Below are 26381 nucleotides of genomic sequence, written 5' to 3' on the forward strand. Positions count from 1 at the left end.
TGCCTTGTCCTGCGGCACTACCTCTGCTACCTCTTTGTGCAGAGCTTCCTCCACTGCCTCTACCCACATGGCTGCTTTGAAAAGCACTACCAGCAACACTTGCGGGGGGAATGGAGAACATGATGGCCTGCTCAAGTGTTTCTTGGTACTCCCGCATTTTTCGCTCCCGGTTCAACTGTGGTATGAGGCTTTCTAAGTTGTCCCGGTAGCGAGGATCTAGGAGGTGTACACCCAATAATTAGCCATGTGGAGAATGTTGGCGATGCGGCGGTCATTTAACAAGCACTGCAGCATGAAATCAACCATGTGCTGCAGACTGCCAACTGGACCGGAAACGCTGTCCCCAGCTTGAGGCAGCATCTCTGCCTGCTCAGCATCACCCCACCCTCGCTGTACACACTGACTACTAGAGCCTTGTGTACCTCCCTCCTCTGGAGAGATGTGTTCCTCCTCCTCCATTGACTCCTCGTCATCCTCCTCACTAAGTGTCCCCTGCCTGGGCCTTTGTGTGGAAGCATGTTGCGCAGACTTGCCAGAAGCAGATGGCATTTCTGACTCCTCATCCTCGACCTCTTCAAAAACCTCCTCACTTAGTGCTTGTAAGGTTTTTTGAAGCAGACAGATGAGGGGGACAGTCATGCTGATTAGTGCATCATCTGCACTGGCCATCCACGTGGAGTCATCGAAGGCGCGCAAAACTTGGCAGATGTCCCTCATAGTGGCCCACTCAGTGGTGGTGAAGTGTGTCCGGCGCACAGTGCGACTTGTTTGCGCCTGATGCAGCTGGTACTCCATTACTGCTGCCTGCTGCTCACACAACCGCTCCAACATATGTAACGTTGAATTCCACCTGGTGGGGAGGTCACATATGATGCGATGTTCTGGCAGGTGGAATCGGCGTTGCAGAGATGCAATGCGTGATCTTGCCATGCTGGAACTCCGCAAGTGAGCACACTCTAGGCGAACCTTGTGCAGCAGTGCATCAAGATCCGGATAGTCCCTCAGAAAGCTCTGCACGACCAAATTGAGCACGTGTGCCAGACATGGTATGTGAGTGAGGTTGCCTAGGCCCAGAGCTGCCACTAGATTTCGGCCATTGTCATTCACTACCAAACCTGGCTGGAGATTCGCTGGCACAAACCACACATCACTCTCCTGCTTGATGGCATTCCAGAGCTCCTGTGCTGTGTGGCTCCGATTCCCCAAAGAAATTAATTTAAGGACGGCCTGTTGACGTTTGGCCACACCTGTGCTCATATCTGGCCTAACAGGCTCATGCAGTGCTGATTCCGAGGAACTAGAGTAGGAGGAGGACTCAATATGTACAGACTGCATTCCTGCAATCCTTGGAGTTGGCAGAATACGTAGAGCCACTTTCCAGATCTGTACCCGGCTCCACAACATTGACCCAATGGGCAGTGAGGGAAAGGTATCGTCCCTGTCCATGGCTACTGGTCCACGCATCGGTGGTCAGGTGGACCTTGCTACTGACGGTGTTTAGTAGCACATTTTTAATTTTTCCCTCCACATGCTTTTGCAGGGCAGGGACGGCTTGCCTGCTGAAATAAAAGCGGCTGGGCACATTATATTGTGGAACTGCCAATGACATCAAGTTCCGGAAGGTGTCAGTCTCCACCAGCCTGAATGACAGCATCTCAAGGGCCAGTAGTTTGGCAATGCCGGCATTCAGAGCCAGTGCTCGGGGATGGTTTGCCGAGTATGGCCGCTTTTTCTCCCATGTCTGTGCTACCGATTGCTGGTGAGTGGCCTGGGAGTGTGCTGATGACTGCGAACGTGGTTCAGTGGGTGGAATTTCACTGGGTCTCTGGACAACAGTGGCAGTGGTTCTTCCATGGCGTTCCAGTGAGGAAGCCGAACCAGCTGTGTGTGAGCTGGAGGAAGAGGCCCCAACACGAGCTGAAGAGGTGGTAGGTGCTGCTGAAGGTTGGTCTACATCTTCAGTGTGTCTGTGTAACTCCACCTCGTGCTTGGTACGCACATGTTTCCACATATTTGTGGTATTGAGGCTGCTCATATTTTTCCCTTGTTTCACTTTCTGATGACACAGCTTGCATTTGACAAAGCAAATGTCATCTGCAACTGTGTCAAAAAAAGACCACGCACTGCAAGTCCTGGGAGCGCCTGTTTTGTGTTTTGGAAGAGGATTGCTCCTCACGGGTGCCGAAGTGGAGGCTACAGGCAACCAAGTCTGCCCCCGCCCTCTCCCTCCTCTTTTGGCCGTTCGGGGAATCTCTTCCTCAGAGCTGCTCCCACCACCTTCCTGTGGCTGACACCATGATGGGTCAAGGACCTCATCATCTCCACTCCCCTCTTCAAGCACCGGCTGGTCCTGGGTTGTCTCGCCAGCACCCTACGCACCAGAAATTGGCAACTGAGTCTCATCATCATCAGATGAGCACTGAGGTGTGCTGACAATAGGCACTGGCCACCCGCCTCTTCAGATTCAGAGGGACAAAGCAGTTGCGTATCACTGCATACTCCCTCTTCTTCACGCTCTAGAATGCTGCTTGGCTGGCTACCTCTTTCCAAGCCAACAGATTCTGAGAACAGAAGTAAAGATTGAGATGGCTCCTGTCCAGGGCTCTCAGACTGCCTGGGCAATTTGGCAGGTGGTGAAGAGACAGATGGTTGCTCTTCAGTGCTCTGGCCTTGGGAGGATGCGGAAGTCATTGAAGTGGATGCGTTAGCTGCCATCCATCCGACAACGGCTTCAATTTGTTCGTCATGCAGCAGTGGGGTACGGCGAGGTCCTACAAAGCTGCGCATGAAGGACTGTTGCCTGGTAAAAGTGGGGGATGCCGGGTCACTGGTGGCCGCAGTAGACACCGAATCCCCACGTCCTCTCCCTGCTGAAACTCCACGGCCACGACCACGTGCCTTACTCCCTGCCTTCTTCATCTTGGTAGACTGATAAAGATAGGCAGAAAAGTAAAAAAGGGGTGGCTTAGTGTTCTTATTCCTGAACACCTGCTAACCAGTATAAGAAACACTAATTTGGCTAAGAGTGTGTGTACTATACTTTAATATGATCTAATGTGGCCTACACAACTGTAAAGTGGAGTGTTTGGTGAACTTTATTTCCTTTTTTTTTGGGGGGGGGAAGAAAAGGATGTGACCAAAGTTTGAACGCTATAGTATCACAAACTTTTTGGAGTGATTACAATGCAGGAAGCTAACCTACAATGCAATTGATGAGGCTCCAAAAAATAGGGTGATACTAGTCTGGCTGGCCCTGAAGGGCACAAGCCAGCAAAAAGGCTCCTCTATCTAATCCTATATAGTGTTTGCAGCCAACCAATGACAATGGATGCGGATGGAAGCACACTAAGATAGGAACAAAAATCTGGATAAATTAGCTGCAAAAAAAGGACTATGTATGAGGCAGTGACGCACGCTGAGCGGACTACAGCTGGCGGTGGCTGTAGAACACACTGCAACGTGAGCTGCACTCACACACAGAGAGACCTATCAGACAGCCAAAAACAGTGCAGAGAAATGGGCTATAGCACTGAAAGGCTGCTGAAAGGCTCCGCTGTCCACTCCTTTAGTGTTTGCAACAAACGTATATGGATACGTATGGAAGCACACTATAGAGGAGAAAAAAAAAGCAGCAATAAAAGAAAAATGTGTATGAGGCAGAGACACACGCTGGGCGGCCTACAAGCAGACGTGCTTGCAGGACACACTACACAGCGTGGGTCTGCACTCACACAGCCCTTGCAGACAGCTATTAAAAGAGCGCTGCTGGGCTACAAAAATGCTACAGTGGTGGATTATGTAGCCTGGGTAGAGCAATAGATATTTTAGATGATCGCTATTTCTAACTGTCCCTCACAGTCTTCAACAGCAGCCTGTCCCTAACTGAATTCACAGCAGAGTGACCAGAAATGGTGGCTGCAGCGGTTTTTACAGTGCATCATGACATAATTTCAGCAGCCAATCATAGCCATGCCAGTAGTTAACATGCCTACATGCCTAACAGGATGTGCCCACACTTCTGAGGATCCCCATTGGCTGAATCAAATCGAGCGGGCTCCTAGCATTATGGGAACTTCCGATTCCGGTATTCGATATGAAAAAAGTATCGGAACTAAGTATCGGAATTCCGATACACCTAATATCGGGCGATACCCGATACTTGCGGTATCGGAATGCTCAACACTAACAATTACCTTTTCTTTATTTTTTTCTGTTCCTGAAGATCCCATTAGCCACTTTTCACAAATCTTGCCAAATATACTTTTCTGACTTGACAAGGTACCCTCATAAGTACCAGTGTCTACAAAAAAGAGCACAGAAGGATGATTAATTTAAATAATGTGGTAAAAGCAACAACCTTATTTTACTCGCTTACATAACATCATTAATTTTTAGAGTGCTTCTCAGATATCATCACCAGCGGTCCCATTGTGACTCACAACCTGGATTCTCTATCAGTTTGTCTTTGGATTGTGGCAGGAAACCAGAGTACCTGGAGGGACCCCCCACAAACACGAGGAGAACATAAAAACTCCTTGCAGATGTGTCCTTGTTGGGATTTGGATCCAGGATCGCAGCTTTGCAAAGATATAGTGCTAACCACTGAGCCACTATGCTGCACACTACCATTGATTTCAATCAAAATTGGTACTATTCTTACAAAATATGGTAGGCACACTTGGAACATCAACCTTTTTAGTTGATACATCAAATTCCATTCTTGCAAACAGACTACTTACGTTAAGGAGAAAGTTCAAACTAACCTTATGTTAGGGAAAAATCCACCAAATGCCAATGAATAAAATATAATGTTTAATAAGTGCAAATGAACAGAAAGCAAACATTATCCATACGTGGATTTTAACAATTTGAGAAATTGTTCCACCTCCAAAACTTCACCATGGCAGTGATGAAAGACTTAGAACACTATGTTCAAAAGATTAGTATATGTCATTTGAATACAGTTCTTTCCATGAAGATATTTTATATAATTCTTTTTCTAAAGACTTTCATGCTGTTCTTGTATGATGTTTTTATAAAAGATACTAGCTGAAGAGCCCGGCGTTGCTCAGGCATAGTAGCTAACTGCCACTCTTTCCCTCCGAAGCCCAGCTCTCCACCTGCCATCCCACATTCTCCCTCAGCAGTCCCACTCTCCATCCACTGTCCCACTCTCTCCCTCCGCAGCCCCTGTTTCCACTGGCCATCCCGCTCTCTCCCTCAGCTGCCCACCTTTCGCTCATCAGCCCCACTGTCTTCTTCCGCAGCCCAGCTTTCCATCCACCGTCACGCTATCTCCTTCCACAGCCCCACTCTCCAATCACCGTGCCGCATTCTGCCTCCACAGCCCCGGTCTCTCCCTCAGCAGCCCCTCTCCCTCCACAGCCCCTGTCTCCACTGGCTATCCCATTCTCTCCCTCAGCAACCCAGCTCTCCACCTGCATCCAACTCTCTCCCTTAACAGCCCTGCTCTCCACCCATCATCATGCTCTCACCTACCACAGCCCTGCTCTCCACCTGCCATCCTGCTCTTTCCCTCTGCAGCTCTGTTCTCCATGCTCCATCCTGTTCTGTCCCTCCACAGTCCCGCTCTCCATCCATGTCCTGCTCTCCCTTCATAGCCCCGCTCTGTCCTTCCACAGCTCCACTCTCTCCCTCCACAGCCCCACTCTCCATGCACTGTCACGCTCTATCCCTCCGCAACCCCACTCTCAATCTGTGTCCTGCTCTCTCACTCGCAGGTAGATTTATAAGCAAGATAAAAAATAGTAATTGGTTAGCTGATGCCAACCAAACCACTGATCAATCTTCATTATGAAATTATTGCCAACAATTGGTAATATATAGCAGATTATGGGAATACATTAGCTACAAAATTATTAAACCCCCATTGCAAAATAGGTTTATTAGCAAAATGTGCAAACTGACAAAAGCTGATGTCTGACTATTCACTACATTTTCAGTAGATAATAAAAGCCAAGGGTGCTCTGCTAAGTACTACTTATCACGACATGTTGACTAATTATGAGAATCTAGTGGTCATTAAAAGTGGTATTTTGTGTTTAATTTGGAAAAACCACTTGTTATATTATTTATGTTTGTTTGTATTATTTACATTGTTATTGTTTAATTGGCTTATTAAACGTAGTTTGAAAATTTTGCTAATAAGCCTAATTTGCAATAGGGGTTGAATAGCGTTGATTGCAACTATTATTAACTATACTTAAAAGGGTTGTGTCACGAGCAAAAGTATATTTTAATCAACAGACCTTGGAATAATAAGTTCCACAATTGGATGTGTTTAAAAAAATGTTCCTGTGCTGAGGTAATCTTATAAATGTGCTCCTGCTGCGTAATGGCCGTGTCTGACTGTACAGGGCAAAAAGCAAAAGAGTTTACATACAGGACAGCATGGGACCACAAATGATTGTTTTTGTAAGGCAAACATTTCCCTTTTGGTTTTCAAACAGTGGTTTACTTCAGAGAAAGAATCAGCTGTGATCCCATGCTGTAATGTCTATATACACTTTTGCTTCCTCCCCTACCCAGGAGCTGTGGTATGATCAGATCATGTTCCTGTACGATCAGACACAGCCATTACACAGTACACAGCAGAGGCACATTTGTAAGATTATCCTAGCACTGGAACATTTTTTTTAAACATATCCAACTGTGGAACTTAGTATTATTCCAAGATCTATTAATTAAAATGTTGATCAAAATTAACTTTTTCATGGGAAAATCCCTTTATGGCTGTCTTATTATATCAGTGTGATTGGCTAAAGGTTCAAAATGTAAGGAGGGCTCTTGTGCTCCCCTGAAAGATGAGGCTGGTGAGATAAGGGTTGGGCAGTTTGAATTTTAACTCCTGGACCTTTTGTAATTCAGGAGAAAATAAATTGCTAGAATGTTTAGCAGCAGAATTTCTAAAAAATCCTCTTTAGAGACACAAAAATGTTTGGCCAAGGGAAACATTCATGTGTATGGAGAATCAAGATAGCTAACGTCCAACCAATCATTCAGCCCTAGGTTATCTAATGTATATCAGGGACTATAAAGAGTAACCATTATTGTAATTTTTATTTCATTAATCAATAGTACATGTAAAAATAAGCAACTAATTTAACTCATTAGGGATGTCTCCTTTTTTCTCTGCCGGAATTGATCAGTCATTATCAAAATTCAATTCTGAGGTAAAATCTGTATACAGTGAAGACAGACTTTCCCATTACTGAGAGAGGAAATGAGAGCTGCTACTGATACAGTCCTATTTAAATAGGAGGGGGAAGAGATCAGCCTGCAGGTCCTTCCATCTACAGTTCAGCATCATAGGCGTAATTTTGAGACCAAATGGAAAATCTGTACCAGGACTCCCAGCTACCTTGTGCCATTTTTTGAGCTGGTGTATTTGAGACCTCTGGCATCAGGGCTCAGGTCTATCTGCCACCTCTGTACCAGTAATAATTTTACCTATCTACAATATGAGCAAGCTTTAACATATTCACATAATTTCCAAGCTTGATATTTTCTTTTTCTTATACATTTTACTGATTCTAATGACATGTTTGCTTTAGGCAATGTGCAGTCGAACACCAATCACACAGCCTCTCTGAGCATATTCCCTGGTGTGGCAAAGCTTGTAGCTCCTGTATTCTATAAAACATGAAGCCAGATGTAGAGTATATAATTTCAGAATGATTTCTTCAAACCAGCAAGAAATTGAAAGGGTAGAATTACAAAAACACAGTTGTATGACATACTTTACTTTTACATGGGTAAGCAAATTTTATTAGCCCTGCCTCTTATTTCACCATTACCTTACATCTAATAGTTAAATAAATCTTCAACATTTTTGTCGTAAATAATAACTATAGAGCTAGTCAATGTCTAGTGAAAAAAGGATTACATGATTTACGATCCTCAATCTCCCATAGATTTTATTGATATCATTTAAATGGTTTCACCAACTTACTGTAGTAAGTTATGGCATATCGCTAGGATATACCATCACTATTGCTCTCTTACTGTCTAGTTTACTGACATCCAGAATTCCAAAGATTTATGGGGTTTTCCCCTTTCAGAAAATCCCAGTCTATCCACTGCAGTTTGTAATTAAAAAATCAAGCAAAAAAAAGCCAAAACTAACCTTTACTTTCTATCCCTGGGTACAGCGCTGTGACTATGCTCCCAATATCTGATTTTGGCTGCAGCACTGACAGGATGTCAACAGCAAAGCAGCCAATCACTGAGCTCAGCAGCTCTGCCTGAGTAGATGCAACGTCCCACTCAGAGCCACTGAGCTCAGTGATTGGCTGTTGGATTGCTAATATGGTGTTAATGCTGCAGCTAATGACAGACACCAGGAACAGCGGTGGAGACTCAGTGCTGGACCCAGGTAGCACAGTTTGTGTTTTCATAACAAACTATGCCCGTGGACTACTATTTTCTGAAAGGGAACAGCACTTTTAATAGACTGTAGGTTCTTGAATATGGATGGACCTAAGATAAATCAAAATCTGAAAAGGCATATTCACTTTTCCTAGTTCAAAGAGCAATATGATATCATTTACTGTGATCGACGGGATCAGATTAATTAGGGTGAAAAATGGGCAGTTGCCTAGGGACATCCACCAGCTAGAACATCACCACCTAATTGCCGACAGCTCTTTCCAGACATTCTAAATAGACAAGAGTTGAAAAGGATTTTAAGCCTAGCCCATAAGATAAAAAATATAACATTTGGCAGAGAAGATTAATAGATCTTTTTAGCCAGGTTTCTTCACCAACCTTGATCAGACCACTCTAGCCAATAATGTCACACTGCTCACGTTTTAGATTGATGATTTCTTTTGAAAGATAAACATGTCATAAAGCGGCATTACGATAAAGCGCCATCCTAACACCACAGATGGACAACATTTGTGCTTCCTAATCTGATTCCATACAAAAAGTGAGAATGACAAATGAGTCATGAAATGAGATGTGAAGTGTGATACCGGAAGCTAATTCAGAATCCCAGGCATCAAGCTGTGCGGTGAGAGCATGCTAAAGACATCATTTTCACACAGATTACAGGACTGTACTATAAGTAGCAACTGCTAATCTCTATTTCCATTACCTTTGCCAATGGTCAGAGAAAAATAATCCACTTACGAAGACAAGGGAACTATTTCATGTGATCAAGGTTATCAAGCAAAATAATTAAAATATATGTTTACTTCATGTATTACAGGCTCCAAAACAAAAGAAGGTGTCGTGCATGGAGTAACTACAGGTATGAGATTTTTTATTTTGAGTGTAAAATATCATGTTTGGAATGGTCATGTACATTTGTTCCACACAACACCAAAAATACACATATATATTCTCCATTCACATACAAACACTGTACAGCAGCACTCTGCAATTAATGAACACACTATTCCTACGCACGTTAAAAAATGAGTTTTACATTTTTGGTCAAACTTATATTAGCCATCCACCAACCACAAGGCGACCAGATTTTGGATAGGGCCTTAATTCTACAAACTCACCTCTCCACATGACTAAGCCTCAAAGTTATGTGAGGAGAACAGGATCATTTTATACTCTAACTAATTCTATAAAATGTACAAAACCTAATGTTGGTCTAGGTAGTGACTGACATCAAGTCCTAAAAACACTTCTTGAGGTCTCCTTGTAGAGAGATAGGAAAAGATTTTAGTAAAAATTTGCTGTGGTTCATGATACCGTCAACAGAATTCTATCACAATCCATCTCATATTTTTGTAGTAATGAATTCTCAAAGGGGGCTTCAGAAAAATTAGCCGTAAAGTTTGTAAAATACAAAAAATAAATTCAGCAAGAACTGGATCCTCACCACTGCTCTGGTGCCTACAGCGTGGATCTCTTGTCAATAGCACTCGGCAGCTAACGCACTGTGCTCTATAGCAAGTTCAGTGTGTGAGCTGTTGATCTTAATGAATAACTAGATAGTTGATGAACACTGTTGATGAGACATCAGTAATGTGCTTAAAATACCGAGAATGGAGCAGCAGCAGGGAGGTGATGCTGGACACAGGGAGGGTAAGTACTTGATGAGTTTGTTATTTTATGCATTTTACACAGATTTGGACCTGCCAGATTGCTCCAATGTTTACTGGGTGAGCCGGTGATCACTTCTCAATGTAAGTCTGCGAGAGCCAGAATGAGGCCAGAATGAGGCTCTTGTAGACTTACATTGAGAGATTGTGACCGATACCTCTGACTTCTGGTCTGTCAGAATATGCGGCTGAAGATGGTGGATGATAAGTATATCACTAGAGCAAGAAACTTACGTTAGTGATACCACTTTTATGGTGAAATAAAAAAAATGCTGGAGTGATGCTTTATGTATACTACTCTATTAAAAGCTTGTAATACCATACCACGCAGCCATGATGTAAAGGTACCAAAAATGAGGAACCCTGTTATCTGCTAATTGATTGACCCAAGAGCTGTAGGAGATTTATTCCAACTAGTTATTACCTAGCATTACACACTACAGAATAACAAAACCGTCCCTCTTTGTGTACATTTGACTAAACAACACATGTCAGGTCCATATATGTCCCCAAATGGTTAGCAACATAATATAAACAATTGACTCGTACAAATATATTTATTTGTAAAATGGCAATATATCAACATTTTTCTGCCAAAAGTGCAAATAATCTGTAGTGTGTCTACCAGGCCGTTGAGCAGTGCAGAGAGTCAGGGATACAGTATGTAAATTAGCATCAGTGTTCTCAACCCCATACAACTCATTTTCCTGCAATCTAGCATTTGTCCAGAAGATGCATTTTCCTAATGTCCTCTTAGATTACAGAGACTAATATGTGCCTAGTTCCCAGATTATTGGTTTGTCTAAATGGGATTTAGAACTGAATAGATCAAACACCGCTTTAGTGGTGAGTTCAAAAATACTGCAGGCAGTTTGGAAATGTATTTGGATATGACTATGGCCTCTTTAACATGTGTTAAAAAAGGATGATTCATTTGAGAAAGACCAGTTCATAGGGACATCCATTCCTCACCCTTTATATAAAGCTGAATTGGCATTGGCAGCAAAAGGTGGAATCTCAGATCAAATTGTACAACTTGTTACACCAGGTTGTTCTTATGAATAGATGTTAAAAAATAGTTTAGGGAACCCATTTAGAGGTAACCGTTACATAAAGTAGAATTGATTGTTATAATATACAGAAAATATAACAATATTGTATTATGTACGAAAGTGGTTGACCACTACACTACTCAGACAACCTCTTCTCAATCTGTAGATTTGTCCCTTGCAAAATAATAACACTTATAATCACCTCCGGTGCTGGCGCCATTCCAGTGGTATAAGCACTGTCTCTCCCAGGACTCACATGACATTGTTATGTCACACGACCCCTGTGGCCGACTAGCGGCCACTTCACTCTCTCCTGCTATAAAAATATCACCTACAGCTGGAGGAAGTGAGAGCAGCAGCTTTCAAATCCACTGTATGTATGTGATTTGTCTGACGTCAGGGAGAATAGTGGCGGCTGATTGGCTACATGAATTCCGGGAAAGACAGTGTCAACGGCATTGGAACTGTGTCGGCACCGGAGGTGAGTATAAGTGATATTATTTTACAAGGGGCAAACACATGGAATGAGAAGGGTTTGTCTGAGTAGTGGACAACCCTTTTAAATCTTTTACCTATAAAAATTGATAGATTAATGTATTTTAACCCTAGAACGCATACCCATAGAAATCTACACATTCACGCACCTGGGGCCTTTTAGGCCTGTTTACAATTATCATGGAATAACTCAAATAAAAATACTTTTCAAAGTTTATTGCAAAGTAAGGATGCATTCCCACTAGCGCTGGGGTCCGCCAGGGCGGGATTCCGTAATGGATCTGACCTCCTGGTGACCCTAGCTAAGGCTGGCGGACGCATACCTGGGGCCTCGCAGGCCTGCCAGGTTACTTGTTTTCTATTTTCTGTAAAATTACTTTAGTTAGAATTTTGAAACTCTAGGTATTCCTCAGGTATATAGTTGTTAGTAATTTCCAGTTGTTCATATATTTTTATGTTATAGGCATTTCGGTATAACAACCTTTTTTTGGGACTACCCCATATTCACGCACCTGGGGCCTTTTAGGCCTGTGTGCAAATAACACGGAATAACTCAAATAAAAATACTTTTCCAAATTTATTTTACAATTGCAAAGTAAGGATGCATTCCCACTAGCGCTGGGGTCCACCAGGAGGTGATCCGTAATGGATCCGTAATCCGTAGAGCAAGTGTTTTCACTATGTCGGAACATAGGTCTTTCTGGACTGGAGCATCAGCTTCTTTGCCACAGTAAATCAGACCATTCATCCCATTATAGCTTCCTGAATCGCACATCCAGAACATTTTTATGCCATACTTAGCTGGCTTACTGGGCATATACTGAATGAATTTGCAACGTCCCCTAAAGGCAAGAAGTTGCTCGTCCACTGTCACATTATCACTGGAATGGTAAAGCTTTGTACAGTTCTTGATAAAAAGATTCCAGATATAGCTAATAGGGCTAATTTATCGGTTGCCAACCTCACAGGGCGAGTTCTCTTTTCAGCAAAACAAAGGCATCTCCGAATACCCTCAAATCTATTGATGGACATAGTAGCTTTGTAGTGTGGATCTCAAAATGGGTTCTGAAATAACTCTCTGATTGGAACATCGTATGCTTTTGTCGACCCTGCCACAAGAGTAAGGCCAATATAAGCATATAGTTCCTCTTTAGTTATATTTTTCCATGTTTTTTTTCTTCCTGACGCGATACGTTTTCCTTCTACGTTAGTACACAAAACTACCTCATCTGCAATATCATCCGAAACAAATTTACAGAAAACATCTCTTTTGGACATGAATTGGGGAATTCCGACAGCTCCTTGAGCAACTCTAATAATGTTATGTGATGGGGTGCGTGCAGGAGCCGCAGCAGTACTGTTCCAAAAAATATTCATTTTAGATGTTCTATTTGAACGTTCTGCTGGATCCACTACGTCTTCATCATCTGAAGAGTCGCTGGACAATGAAGTTGATACATTAGCTGGTGGCATGTACTTTTCATCAGACAAAGAAATTTCACTTTCTTCATCACTACTGAAAACAATCACCTCGATTTCATGGTCAGTCAATCCCCTGGAAGTAGACTGTGCCATTGTAATTTTAGATGTCAGTAAACTAAAAAGAAAAAAAAAAAAAATTACAATCAGGCTTGTGCACTGTAAACAGTATGTGATAATACTCTTTGTTAGGGTCCCAGCACACCAAGCGATATAAAGCAGGTAAAGTGCAGCCCCCCTCCTCTTACCTCCAACAGATCACTTTCTTGTAGTGCAGTAGAAGCCTCTGGTTTTGGAGCTCAGAAAGTTTCTATTTCCAGACAAAAGAAAGTTGACTTCTTCCTCCAAAGTCTTTCCAGCAATTAGGACAAAATGACCTGCGATGAGGTCAGAGACACATGACTTTGTGAGGGAGCCTCCCTTCCAAGATCACATGACCATGTTGTCATGCAGAACCCACACTCTTCCCAGCAATAGCAGAGTCATAAAAGTTCTTCCCCAGCAACAATACAGACAAAAAGACTGAGTATCACATGTAAACCTAGTACAGGCCTAAAAGGCCCCAGGTGCCTGAATATGGGGTAGTCCCAAAAAAAGGTTGTTATACCGAAATGTCTGTAACATAAAAATATATGAATAACTGGAAATTACTAACAACTATATACCTGAGGATTACCTAGATTTTCAAAATTCTAACTAAAGTACTTTTACAGAAAATAGAAAACAAGTAACCTGGCAGGCCTGCGAGGCCCCAGGTATGCGTTCTAGGTTTAAAAGTAAATTAGGAATAACTGTAGCTGGATGTGTCAATGGCCAGTTTTTGTGTTTGGTTTGACTATTATAGTGTTACTGTTTCACATGACATAATGTAATGTATTTTATGATTTCCAAATAGTTGCTGAAAAAACCAAAGAGCAAGTATCTCAAGTGGGTGGAGCAGTAGTTACAGGAGTGTCAGTGGTTGCACAAAAGACGGTCGAGGGTGCTGGAAATATTGCTGCAGCCACAGGTCTAGTGAAAAAGGATCAGATGGGTAATAAGGTATGTGCTATATAAATAATGACACTTTTATTCTCAGGTGAATGTAAGTGAAATGTGAAACATATTGTGTTAATGTATATGATTACTTTTGAAAGCCTTCTCCAAAAGGTCATTGTTAGTGGGAAAATTTCTACTCTTACAATAGAACCGCACTGTCAAAGCCACCATGAGAGCACAAATTGGATGTGTAGATGAATGACAGCTGTGCTGGGATGTGTTTGATCATACGGGCACCAGGAAAACTAAGATCAATGACATATTTATAATTATACTGTCCTGTAGGTCTGCATTTTTGTACATGAAAATGAATGTCGGGCAGTTCTCTTCTTTTCTCTAATCTTTATTAATGACGCCAGCATTTTATAAATGGAACCCACAAAGACATGACTATATTACTAAATAAACTGTATGGTATTCAATAAGGTGCTTTGAATTACACACATAAATCCTTGATGGCAAAGAGATGATATACTGAAGATGACGACAACATCTGGTAAGATACAAATGAGCTGTGGAAAGTAGACCATGGTTTGTATCTCTCATCCCCTTAAAACATCAGTTAAGGGCTATGAACAGATCTCTACAAATAGTAAATTAAATATATGCTTGTTTCCCGTTATTCTAAATGCATTGTATTTAAAATATAAGAAATAAAGGTCAAGAGCTGTGGTAGAGGCAAGGCTCCTAATAACGATCCATGCTCTAATAATCCTGTACAATGTGAGACCATGGCCCTACTACATCACCTTCTACATAAGCACCACAAAAGCTCTTGAACATATCCGTAGAGATGATACCACAAAAATGTCGTTTTAGCCTCTGTTACATTGCCACATCTTTTTTTCCTTGTATAGCAAAGCATTGCCTGTTTTCTTTTCCTTTTGCCACCTCTTCTTTTCTTCTAGAGTTTTCCTTAGGTCAATTCACATTTTTATTTCCCTGTTACAGGGATGATTTTAGAATTTGGAAGACTGTGCTAACATTGCCAATCTGAGCCATGTATTTTATGTTTTGGGGTAGAACATTTTCTGGTTTCTGCATTGAGTCTGTGGTAAATGATTTATCTGCATGTACATGACTAATTCCTTCACCGCACCATATAAAAGTATATAACTAGATTGTACTGATGACTAACGTAAAATAGGTTTTAGAAAAGCTTCAAGGCTAGAACATTCGCGCATGAAATAATAAAAGCACGTTGAGCTGGCATTGTTACTTATGATTCAGATGAAGTGTCTGTGGAGAGACATGGCAAGCTAGAATGGCTGGCAAGGCGATGGTAAGCCATTCAGCACTGAAGCATCGTTGACCCCATCATTTACAGCAGAGACAACAGGAGCCTGCCATTTGGACTTGGAAAATGTCGCAGGGTGACACTAATGGCAGTTGTGGTGGGATTAGAAGTCAACAGATTCACAGCATTGCAATGTGTTAGAGGGAATGTTTTTTATTAGATCATTTTCGACTCTTAATTAATTGAAGTTTACGTTCTTGAGTGTGTTTTTTGAATCCATCAGTCTGAATGCTGGATATGAGTCAGCTCTGACAAATACACTTGTTTCATCCGAAAGCTGATGTAATGACCTTCAGCAGCCAAGCCTTTAGCAATAGCTGCTGATGTTGACCTGCTGTTATCATGTTCACCCGGTGTGCTGTGCATAACAATTATAAAGGACTCGGGGAAAATTAGCTGCCGGGTTTCTGTAACTTTGAAACATTATGGTGGATAAATGAACCATTTGTGCTAGCTTAGGTACAGGCGAGCGAAATGGCAATTTAATAGATGTGCTCTTGAGTAGTATTTTAATCCGTGGTTTACAATTGTAGCTGGAAGATACCATCTGTTCTTTCAACCTTACTTCCGATTTAGATACAATTCACTAATGTAGATGACTCAACCAAAACCTTCTTGCATCCATAGCCCAAAATCAATTTTCGAAAACTGCATTAGTAATGTATTTAGTCCTTATAATTGACAGTATTCGGTGAAATATTTGAAATAACCATCCAAAATTGCATTGAAAAATGGTTTCATAAGAATGGTTTTCTCAAGGATGGAAAGTGTCCAGCATGCATAACGTAAGAAGGGACTGAATATTTTGGCTGTTTATTTGGAGACGTTGTAGGCGAAGTTCACACTAGGCATTTATGTAAATGTTCAGCTGCGTTTTACACAAAAGTCTATGAAATTTCAGAAATCTCATGCACACAGCTTGTTTTCTTTACCATCAAGATTTTGTACTTTTCATGTTTTTTTGCACAATGGAGCATGTCACTTCTTTCAGAGTTTTTTCAGCGTTTTTCATCAATTGAAATGAATGGGTAGTGAAAAAACCCAACACTGAACTTTATCAGCATGCACAAGAGGCAAATCTTGCATGACAAAACCACAGCAAAATCACACAAAAAACACATAAAAAACACAGCCAAAAAAGTAAGAAAAGCCAAGTAAAACATGCTTTTCTATGCAGCTTATTTTCCTGCTAAAGGATCAGGTTTTGCTGCAGAAAAAAATGCTGAAAAAACACCTTGTGTGAACTGTATTTAGAATTAATATTTTATATATATATATATATATATATATATATATATATATATATACTGTATATATATATATATATATTATTAAGGAATTCTGTTATCAAGTTGTTGTTACATAATCTGAAAGCAGAATAATGTAGAATCAGATACCCTTACATGGCGATGTGTCACTTACTGGACTGGTTGCTATAGTTTTGATAATCTCCTACTAAAACAGTGATTTTATCACTATAGGATTAGTAAACCTGTAGTCATCCATAGTCATGAGCTCTGTATATCCCCGTCCTCACCACTAATTGTCAGCTTGATGCCTATGCACAGAGGAGACAGAAAGTTGCCAATGTGTGGGTGATGTTATATAGAGCCAAACATTCAGAAAACTGGTAGATCTGCAGCCGATAAAACTGTGATTTTATCAAAACTCAGCAAGTAGTCCTTTAAGTGATACATCACTGAAGTCAGGGTCTTTGCCCCAACATCATGCAGCTCTAATATGGGATAGCAAAGACCTGCTGACAGATTATGCTTAAAAGACCATAAGTCCAGAGCTTTGTACACATGAAAATATTATATACATGGGATCCAAGCAAGTACAGTAAACATAAAACTTACATGGGAGAGATAGGACCCTCACGGGCTTACAATCAAGGAGCTATTAGGATGACATAACATTTGTCCAAAAGCGATCATAAGTCTTCAGAAAGAAAACATATCTCCACCAGTAATTAGGAATTCTGTTCAGGCATGGAACATTTTACATGTGGATACATGAAATATTAATAGATTTTCACCTTGGATAAACAAGAATACGTTTTAAATGTTTATGGATATATAAGAATGACAATAATAATCAATCAGCTGTTTGACAAATAGCCTCAGTTTTTCCTTTATTTTACTATATTGTCTTTTTCCTTTATATTACTAGAATCCACAGCTCTATTGGATGTTATTGTTACATTAGCTTCTTTGCAGTTGGCCATAACCTTTCATTTTCTCAGCGCATACACAAGCATTTCTTGATGCGTTGTGTGTTTTTTAAGACCAAATGTGACAGTGACCGCTAAGTCATGTAAGGACAGCATGGAGGTGGCACGGAGTCATGTACAGTGGGCAACCTTTGCATGCCGCATAAATTCTCTCTTTGAATTTGCATCAGTGTCTTTACTTTCCTTCCACACTCTTAAAAAATGAAAGACAGGTTAATTGGCTTCCTTCGAAAGAAGACCAAGTTGCGCTGGGAAACAATGATTGATGTGTATGACAACAACCTCTGTAGAGCACTGTGGAACATGCTGTTGCTATATAAAACAATAAGTAAGAAATAAAATCCTTCAAAGGAATGAGGTCTATATAACAGCATCCAATCAACCATGCAACAAAAAAAGAGCTTTGAATGTCGTAGGCTAGTTTCACACAAGCGTATGGAGGAGCTGCAGTGGGATGTGGACTTCCTCCATTAAGCTCTGCCCCCTGCCGCGCCTCCTCCATTCAGCTCCACCTACGTCAGCATTCGGCTTGCTTACCCTATCTTTAGCATTGGGTATGCAGGCCATGCCAATGTATGCGGATGCCTCCATATGTGTCGTTTTGACGGTGCAGCGACCAGCGCCAAACACAATGTGGTTGATTTTGTTGTGGTCGCCGCACCGTCATATACTTGTTGATAGGTTTCCTTTGAAAGAGCCTTTGAAGTAAGAGTCAAAAAATGGAGGGTAAGGCATATATAGTGCAATGCAGTGTGAGAGAAAAGCTTGTGAAAAGGTTTGTGTGACCCAAATGTTTCTCAAAAAAGAGCACATAAACTGGGTCAAAAGTTGCTGACAGGCTGACATGTTTCAGACATGCTCAGCATCCTTAATCATTGCTAATGCAGAGCATTTATTCACATTAAAATGAAGCAGCAGTGCACACACTCGACCTGCCCTCCCTTCTTTTTCTATGGCGCAGTCGAGTGCTGCTCTTTTCTATTTTCCAACAGCCCCATAGAGAATTGATGGAATTGCTATTGGGCATCCAATCTGCCAAGCAACTGGGATAAAATGTTCCCATCATGAATGAAAATTCCCTGATCTACTAATCAGTGCACATGTCAATGATAGGGTAAGGTATTGAAGTGGCGTTTCTAGAGTTGAGTGACTTTGTGAAACCCAAATTAAACAAAATTTGAGTCAGATGAGACTGGTCCGACGAGGGCAAAAAAAAGTCGGAGTTTCGTCTGAAACCTAACCCCAATGCAAGTCAATGGGAAATAAAAGTCGGCATTGAGCGAATGACATTCATCCACTCAATGCCGACTTTTATTCCCCATTGTCTTGCTTTGGGGTCGGGTTTCGGATGAAACTCCGACTTTTTTTGCCCTAGTCGGACCAGTTTCATCCGACTCAAATTTTGTTTCAGTCGGGTTTCACGAAACCTGATCCGACCAAAGTCGCTCAACTCTAGGCGTATCCCTTTAATGCCACCTCCCCTTTAATAAGATCTAATATTAATATATTGTAAATGTTGTACAGATGTAATTATGCTCGGTATTGCTACACTATCGTATATTACCACCATTTTCATTGTTACTGCCACATTATATACAGTATATGTTACCATGCTGTATAGATTGTATTATATTATGTTTTGCGTATTAATGTATAAGTTTAGGGTAAGACAGTGCATCCTTCGGGTTCAATAGTGGAGGGCACTATTAGTATAGAGTTCATAGACATTGGTAAGCGTATTTCTGTTGTGGGACACTAGATGGGGGTACACTAGTGGGCCTTGTTAGATATAGCTGATAAGGAGTTCACATAGGGGTTAACTGTAGGAGGAGCTGCTATGGGTTAAGTAAGTGTAGGCTAAAGGATTTAGGGAGAAGGGTGAGCATGCCTGACAAGTCCACAAGGGCTCTAAGCCCAGGATGCCATAGCAGCTCCACAACGTTGATAAAAAGCAGGAAAGCACGGGCACAGTCAGACAGGTGCTGGATAAGATTGGAGCACCCAGGGAAATTGCAGTTTATGACAGGAGCAGGAACAGAAAGGAAGAAGTGGTCTAAGAGTCGTGCAGGGCACAGAGTGTTCACAATGTGGCAGAACTTAAATAGGGCTGAAGCCTGCAAGTGTGAGGCGAAGCGGATGAATAGGATCCCCTATATCTTGAGGTCTCAAAGGAGTGATGCTGTGGTATCGCTTAGGGCGCTACTACCCCAGAATGTGCTTGAGGATGCAGAAACTAAGCAAGGGAAAGTGCAGGAGGAAGGCTGTGTGAACTGTAATGTAACTGATGTGTCTGGGACCAATGAAGAAGAAAGTAAAATCATTGATTTGGCATCAGAACCGGTATCTGTGTCCGTTATTTCAGCCTTGAGCACTGTAACCAAGTGTGCAGGAGCTGAGTTGCACTGCAGTGGAATCCCTGATGGTGGAACATCCCCTCGAACAGGTCCACTGGTAGAAGCTGATGGTTTTTCTGTGGGAGGAGGTCAGGACACCAGAGCCCCGGTGTCCTCGACTACTGTCCTGGCCCCCTCTTACAATGGGACGCACAACATCAGCAAGTTATTACCTACCTAGTGGATAGGTGATAGCTTGTTTTAACTCCTCACCCCTTTTAAATAGTAGTAGCACAGTTTTTGCCTGTAGTGGTCCAAAAATTATTTTTCAGCTTTGGCTAATACAATAAATCAATAATACACCAGATGCCGTTCATAAATTATAAGGAGTGCTCTTCCTGCCAGTCCCTGTCTTTCTTAGCAGTGACGGTTGGCTGCTGTGTAGATACATGCATGCTATGAATATCTTTTAGGAGGTTGAAGAAAACCTTTCCCCTAATGAATTACCCACACTTATTAACAGATGTATTCCCAGATCATTCCTGGCTAATAGGAGACTGGACATGTGCCCATATTATGCTATCCATAAATGCATAGGTCATGATAGTCTGATGACAGTTCCACCTAAACATTATGATTCTGTATGTAACAGTGAAATCATGACTTTTTGTATCTTTTTATGACATGATAAGCTGTCTTCTGTATGCACCATTTGTCATTGAACAGACATATGGTAAAAAATTAGACAGTGTAGGCTACAATAGTCTTTTTATCTCACTTGTTATTGAGAAAGCATCACATGAGAAGATTAAATGTGCCAAGGACTAACAAGGCAATAACACACATTTAACAGTGTTTCTCTTCACCTCCTACATAGTGAGGAAATGTCAGCATTGCCTCCATCCAAATCTGCTCGTATATTTAGTAAAGATATTTCTTCACCCATTCAGTGCTTGTCTGGGCACTTGTTTTAATATATCAGCAGAAGTTCTTACCCAACTGTGCAGAATTGTAGAAAGGCCTAAAAAAGAGGAAAAATATGCACATCAACTAGGACTAACAAAAGTCATTTACTTTCAAATTGAAGATAAAGATTTACAAATGTGCCAAACTTTAGAAAAAAACAATACTCATATCAAAGCTCTCCTCAGCACTCCCTATATAATGTCTTACTAATGCCGTTCATGCTCCATTCTCCGATTGCACCTTTTCTCATTCTGGGTCTCAATGCTGCCATAATTGCAGGTGCTAGAAGAACAAAATGATAAGATGGAAGAAGAGGACTGGGTGAGAAAAGTGGTGGTGATGCAAGAGGCATGGGAAGTTGTGTGGAGAGGTGAGTAGGGCACGCTCACACGAGCAATGATTCTCTTTTCCGAGAGAATAGGATCGATTATAGTAATTACACTTGATTCAAACTCTGATATTTGAGCTGAGTGTCAATTTACTGTGAGCTGATTATCTCGGATGAGAGAATTCTATCACAGGTGTGGAGAAGATGGAGTACTTAATTTGTTCATCTTCATTGTTTGTGTCATCACAAATCAGACTTCACTCCGATGACATCCTAGTGCAGTCCAATGTTTTACCCACACCCATAGACTTAAATGGGAGCATGTGATCTGATTTGGGAAGCCACTCTCAGCATGCTGAGCTTTTTTCCACAGACCAATTTGGTCTGTCAAACAGCATGGATTATCTTCACATCAGACAGGTGAGGGATATGGTTGTTCATTATTTTTCTTTTTTTCCAGGGGACATGGGCATTGGTGTATTAGGCGTAAAGATGAGTATTATGGTTGTTTATTTTCTGTTTTTTTTACAGGTGACATGAGCTTCAAAGGATTCGGAGTAAAAGTGTGTATAAATGTGATGTTTATTTTCAAATAAAGGAGTCTGTGTCATTATTTCATTTAAAGGATTTTATTTTGGCCATGTCTTTTTTACACTCTAACTATGAGGTTAGTGATGTCTTATAGACACCTCTCCATTACTAACCTGTGGGCTTGATGTCAGTGGCCATAAAACAGCTGACATCAACCCCACAAATATTACTCTACATTACTTGCCACTGCACCAGGCAAAGTGGGAAGAGATGAGCAAAGAGCCAAAATTGGTGTTTCTAATTGATGCATCTTTTTTGGTGCAGCTGCGGGTTGCTATTTTTAGGCTGAGGGGACCCCACACTGTTTTTTGCAGTTATGTATTTAACTCATTTAAAACTGTGGGACATTCTAATCTTGATAACCAGCCATGCTAAAGCTGACTTCTGAGGGCTGCATGTTAATTTTGTTAATTAACTATTTATTTATACATGTGTGACCAGAGGTAACCTTTTTACAGCAAGTCACAGCTGCTGGCTCATGCTGTCATCTGACAGCATGGGAACCACAGCTCTCTGACCAGTGGTAATGATCTTATGGCCGATCAAAGTTTGTTTATGCTGCGCTGTTATGCAAATGACAGCGCAGCAAACAATGGATGTTTGAGCCCCCTTTTTAGATGTGCATCCAAACCCGCAGGGACCAAACTTCCACGGGTTCACCCATCACTAATGACAAGCCATTTTGCTGGATTTTGTATTTTAGAGGACCAAAGAGGATAAGAATACTAAAACATTATACCCATTTATCTTAGGCCCACTTCTCATCTGTCTTGCCACCACAGGTGTCTACTCAATCCTTTGGTTTTGATTTTGAAACTTTTTTGGTCCCCTCTTTAAGTCTTCCTGCATTAAAGAGGCCAAAAGTGGTCACAAGAGGCATGATCAACATCTATGTGGTACGATTCACATCAATGACATGCATTAAGCCCCACATGTTGGCACAAGGCCAAATCATCACAAAAAGAGGCCTAGTGCGAATTAACCTCTTCATGACCTTTGATGTAAGGTTATATCATGATCGGGAAGGGCTTTACAGCATATGACAAAAACTTACATCATGGCAATCGTGCGGGCACAGCAGTAGTGCCCATGCAATCGCAGCCAGGAGGTTGGAATAAGTCATAGCTGAGCTTCGGCTGTCATGGCTAGGAATGGTGCCCACACCGGCCCAGGCCGGTTAAGCACCGCAAATGCCGCAATTGATATCGACTGCCACATTTAGGAGGCTGAGAGAGGGACAACATAAAAAATAAATAAAAGCAATTCTTAACCTGCTGTTGATTAGTTCATTCTGCCTTCCAAAAATCGCAGTTAGGTGCGGCTTGCGATTATTCTGCGCTCTGTGCTGAGCGCATACACTGTGTTTTCTGTGTAAAGCTATGAAATTTGAGATTCAGACGATACCCCCAGTGGAAGATTCCTTATAATAAGACAAATGGAGACAAAGTGGACACCGTCTGGCCTGTGATACAGTAGTCGACTATAGTTTTGTGCATGTCTGAAAAGGACACAGCTGAACAGAGGCCAGATGGAGTCCAGAGTAATTCTGCTGCCTCATTATAGTGAATGGATCACTCAGGGGTTTCATCCGAAAAATGTCATTCCAAGATTTAGATGGGGAACCAAGGGATAAAGTTTCTCCTTGCAGAGTGACATTTTAAGCATGCCAAGATGAGGGACTTTTAAGCGGCAATGCTCCTCTGGAAAATATGCAAATTGTCTCTTCAGAGAGGAAGAGGACTAGAACTCTAGTAGTGCCATCTATAGGAAGTATCAATCCTAAAAGTCAATGTTGACCCTTTAATGAGCCTTGTCACATGACTTAGGATAAAAGCCAAAGCCAAAATTTCAATTTGCAGACACTGTGCTTCTTGGTACTTCCCCTCATCAATGCAATGTGTGAGATCGGGTTTTGCTGTGTGAGAGGTGGCTAACTGGGATCTAAGGGGTAATGTTTCTCCTTGCAGAGAAAATATGCAAATTGTCTCTTCAGAGATGAAGAGAACTAGAACTCTAGTGTCAACTATAGTAAGTAGCAATCCTAAAAGTCATTGTTGACCCTTTAACAAGTGTTGTCACATGATTTAGATGCAAACCCCCAATGTAAGTGCTCAGAGTAGAACACATGATAAATGTGATCCAAACTGTTATGTAAAATGCTCCCAATAAAAGCCTCAACTCAGTCCACAAAAAAAATCAAGTCCCCATTCACCCACTCAGGTCCATCCTCTGTCAGTTGAAATACAGGGAACTTCCATGATATTGGTAGCACAAATGCTCTGGAAAAGCTCCTTGCCACCCAAAAGAAATCCAGCTATTTTGTCCCTCCCAAATCCTAATGCCCCCCTCCCTTCTGAGCCACACTGAGTGCCTAAACTGCAGTTAGCATCCACATGTTTGGCATTTCTGTTGCAACTAGAGACAACTTAATTTATGAGGTCCATGTACAGTATATGGAGTCTTCAAACTATTCTACAAAAATTGTTCTCCAAGAGTCAAACAGCACTCCTTCCTTTCCGAGTCTCACCATGTGGCTAAGTAGCACTGTACACCCACATATGGGGTACTACCACATTCAGCAGAAATTTGGTGACAAATTTTGGTGCCATTCTTATGCATTTTTCCATGTGAAAATGTAAATTCTTAGTCTAAAATAACATTTTTGTGGTAAAAAAATGTAATTATTTTGTCTTCTATGTCCAATGGTATAAAATTTTGTGTCACACCTGTGATGTCAATGTGATCACTGCATCCTTAGGTGAATTCATTGAGAGTTGTAGTTTATTAAATGGGGTCACTTACGGAGGAGTGCTGCTGTTCTGGCACCTCAGGGACTCTGTTAATGTGCCTTGCATTCGAAAACCATAGCAAAAAAAATCTGCAATATATGGCGCTCCTTCTCTTTGGAGATTTCCACTGTGCCTGAAAAGTATTTATCAATTATATGTATTGGCGCACTCAGGAGAAATTGCACAATAAATTGTGAGGTCCATTTTTTCCTATTAGCACTTATAAAAATGAAAAACTTGGAGCTAAAACAACATCTTAGTGGTAAAAATGTAATTCTTTCTTCATTACCCAATGGTATAGAATTCTGTGAGACACATCTGGTGGCAATATGCTGACCAGATGAATTAATTTAGTTTGTAAAGTGGGGTTACTTATTGTACGGTCTGCTTTTCTGGCACCTTTACACCTCTGCAAAGGGAACATAACACACTCAAACAATTCCAGCAAAATCTCAACTCAATATGGTGCTCCTTCCCTTCTGAGCTTTGCGCTGTACCTCAATAGTAGTAGTTTTCAACCACATATGGGGTGTTGGAGTACTTTGGAGAAATTGCGTAAGAAATTGTAATGTTCATTTTATAATGTTCCATTCTTCTGAAAACTTTGGGACCAAATCAACATTTTAGTAGAAAAAATGGTAATTTTTTCATATACTCAACCCAATTTTATATAATGCTGTGGATCGCCTAAGGTTTAAAAATGCTTACTGCACACCTTTCTCGAGATGTGTAGTTTTCAAAATGGGCTCACTTGTGGGGTTTTCTGCTGTTTTGGCATGTCAGGGGATCTTCAAATGTGACATGGCATCCGCAATCTATTCCAGCCAAAATGGCGCTTCAAAATTCCATGCACTCAAACAGTAGTTTCCTCAACATATCAGTTATTGTTGTACTGAGGAGAAATTGCACAACATATTGTATGACCCATTTTCTCTTGTTACCATTGTAAATAAAAAATTTAGGTCAAAAACAACATTTTTGTGTAAAAAATGTATTGTTTCATTTTCATGGCCTAATGTTATAACATTCTGTGAAGCTCCTGTGGGTTTAAGATTCTTGCCACACCTCTAAATAAATTCCATAAGGTGTGTAGCTTCCCAATTGGGGTCACTTGTAGGGGGTTTCCACTGTTTATAAACCTCAGGGGCTGTGCAAACAACTATGATGGCGTCCGCTATCTATTCAGGTCAATTTTGCATTAACAAAGTCAAAAGGTGCTCTTTCCCTTCCAAGTCCTTCTGTGCACCCAAACGGTGTTTTCCACAACATATGAGGTATTCAGGAGAAACTGAATAACAAAGTTTAGGGTCCATATTTTCCTGCTACTCTTATGAAAAAAAAAAAAATTGGAACTAAAACAACATTTTTGTGAGAAAATATATTGTTGCATTTTCACAGCTCAACGTTATAAAATTCTGTGAAGCTCTTGTGAGTTCAAGGTGCTCAACACAGCTAGCTAAATTCATTGAGGGGTGTAGTTTCCAAAATGGTGTCAGTTGTGTAAGGTTTCCACTGTTTAGGCAGATCAGGGGCTTTGTAAACACGACATGGCAACTGCTATCTATTTCAGCCAATTTTACGTTTCAAAAGTCAAATGGCACTTTTTCCATTCTGAGCCCTGCCATGTACCAAAACTGTAGTGTGTACTCAGGAGACAATGCACAACAAATTTAAATACTCCATTTTCTCTTGTTGTCC

General features: G+C 41.3%; 1 protein-coding gene across 2 annotated transcripts in view; it reads left to right on the plus strand.

Moving 5' to 3' along the window:
- The window catches only part of SNCA (synuclein alpha), a 176482-nt gene that overhangs the window by 21574 nt on the left and 128527 nt on the right, over nt 1–26381 (plus strand). For both annotated transcript variants that reach the window (XM_073590146.1, XM_073590157.1), the window contains exons 3-4: nt 9233–9274; nt 14004–14149. In XM_073590146.1, the coding sequence (XP_073446247.1) occupies nt 9233–9274; nt 14004–14149 (188 nt within the window). The remainder of the gene's footprint in view (nt 1–9232; nt 9275–14003; nt 14150–26381) is intronic.

Source organism: Dendrobates tinctorius, unplaced genomic scaffold, assembly GCF_039654945.1.
Source record: "Dendrobates tinctorius isolate UK_male_01 unplaced genomic scaffold, ASM3965494v1 ptg000011l, whole genome shotgun sequence".
Taxonomy (NCBI): Eukaryota; Metazoa; Chordata; class Amphibia; order Anura; family Dendrobatidae; genus Dendrobates; species Dendrobates tinctorius.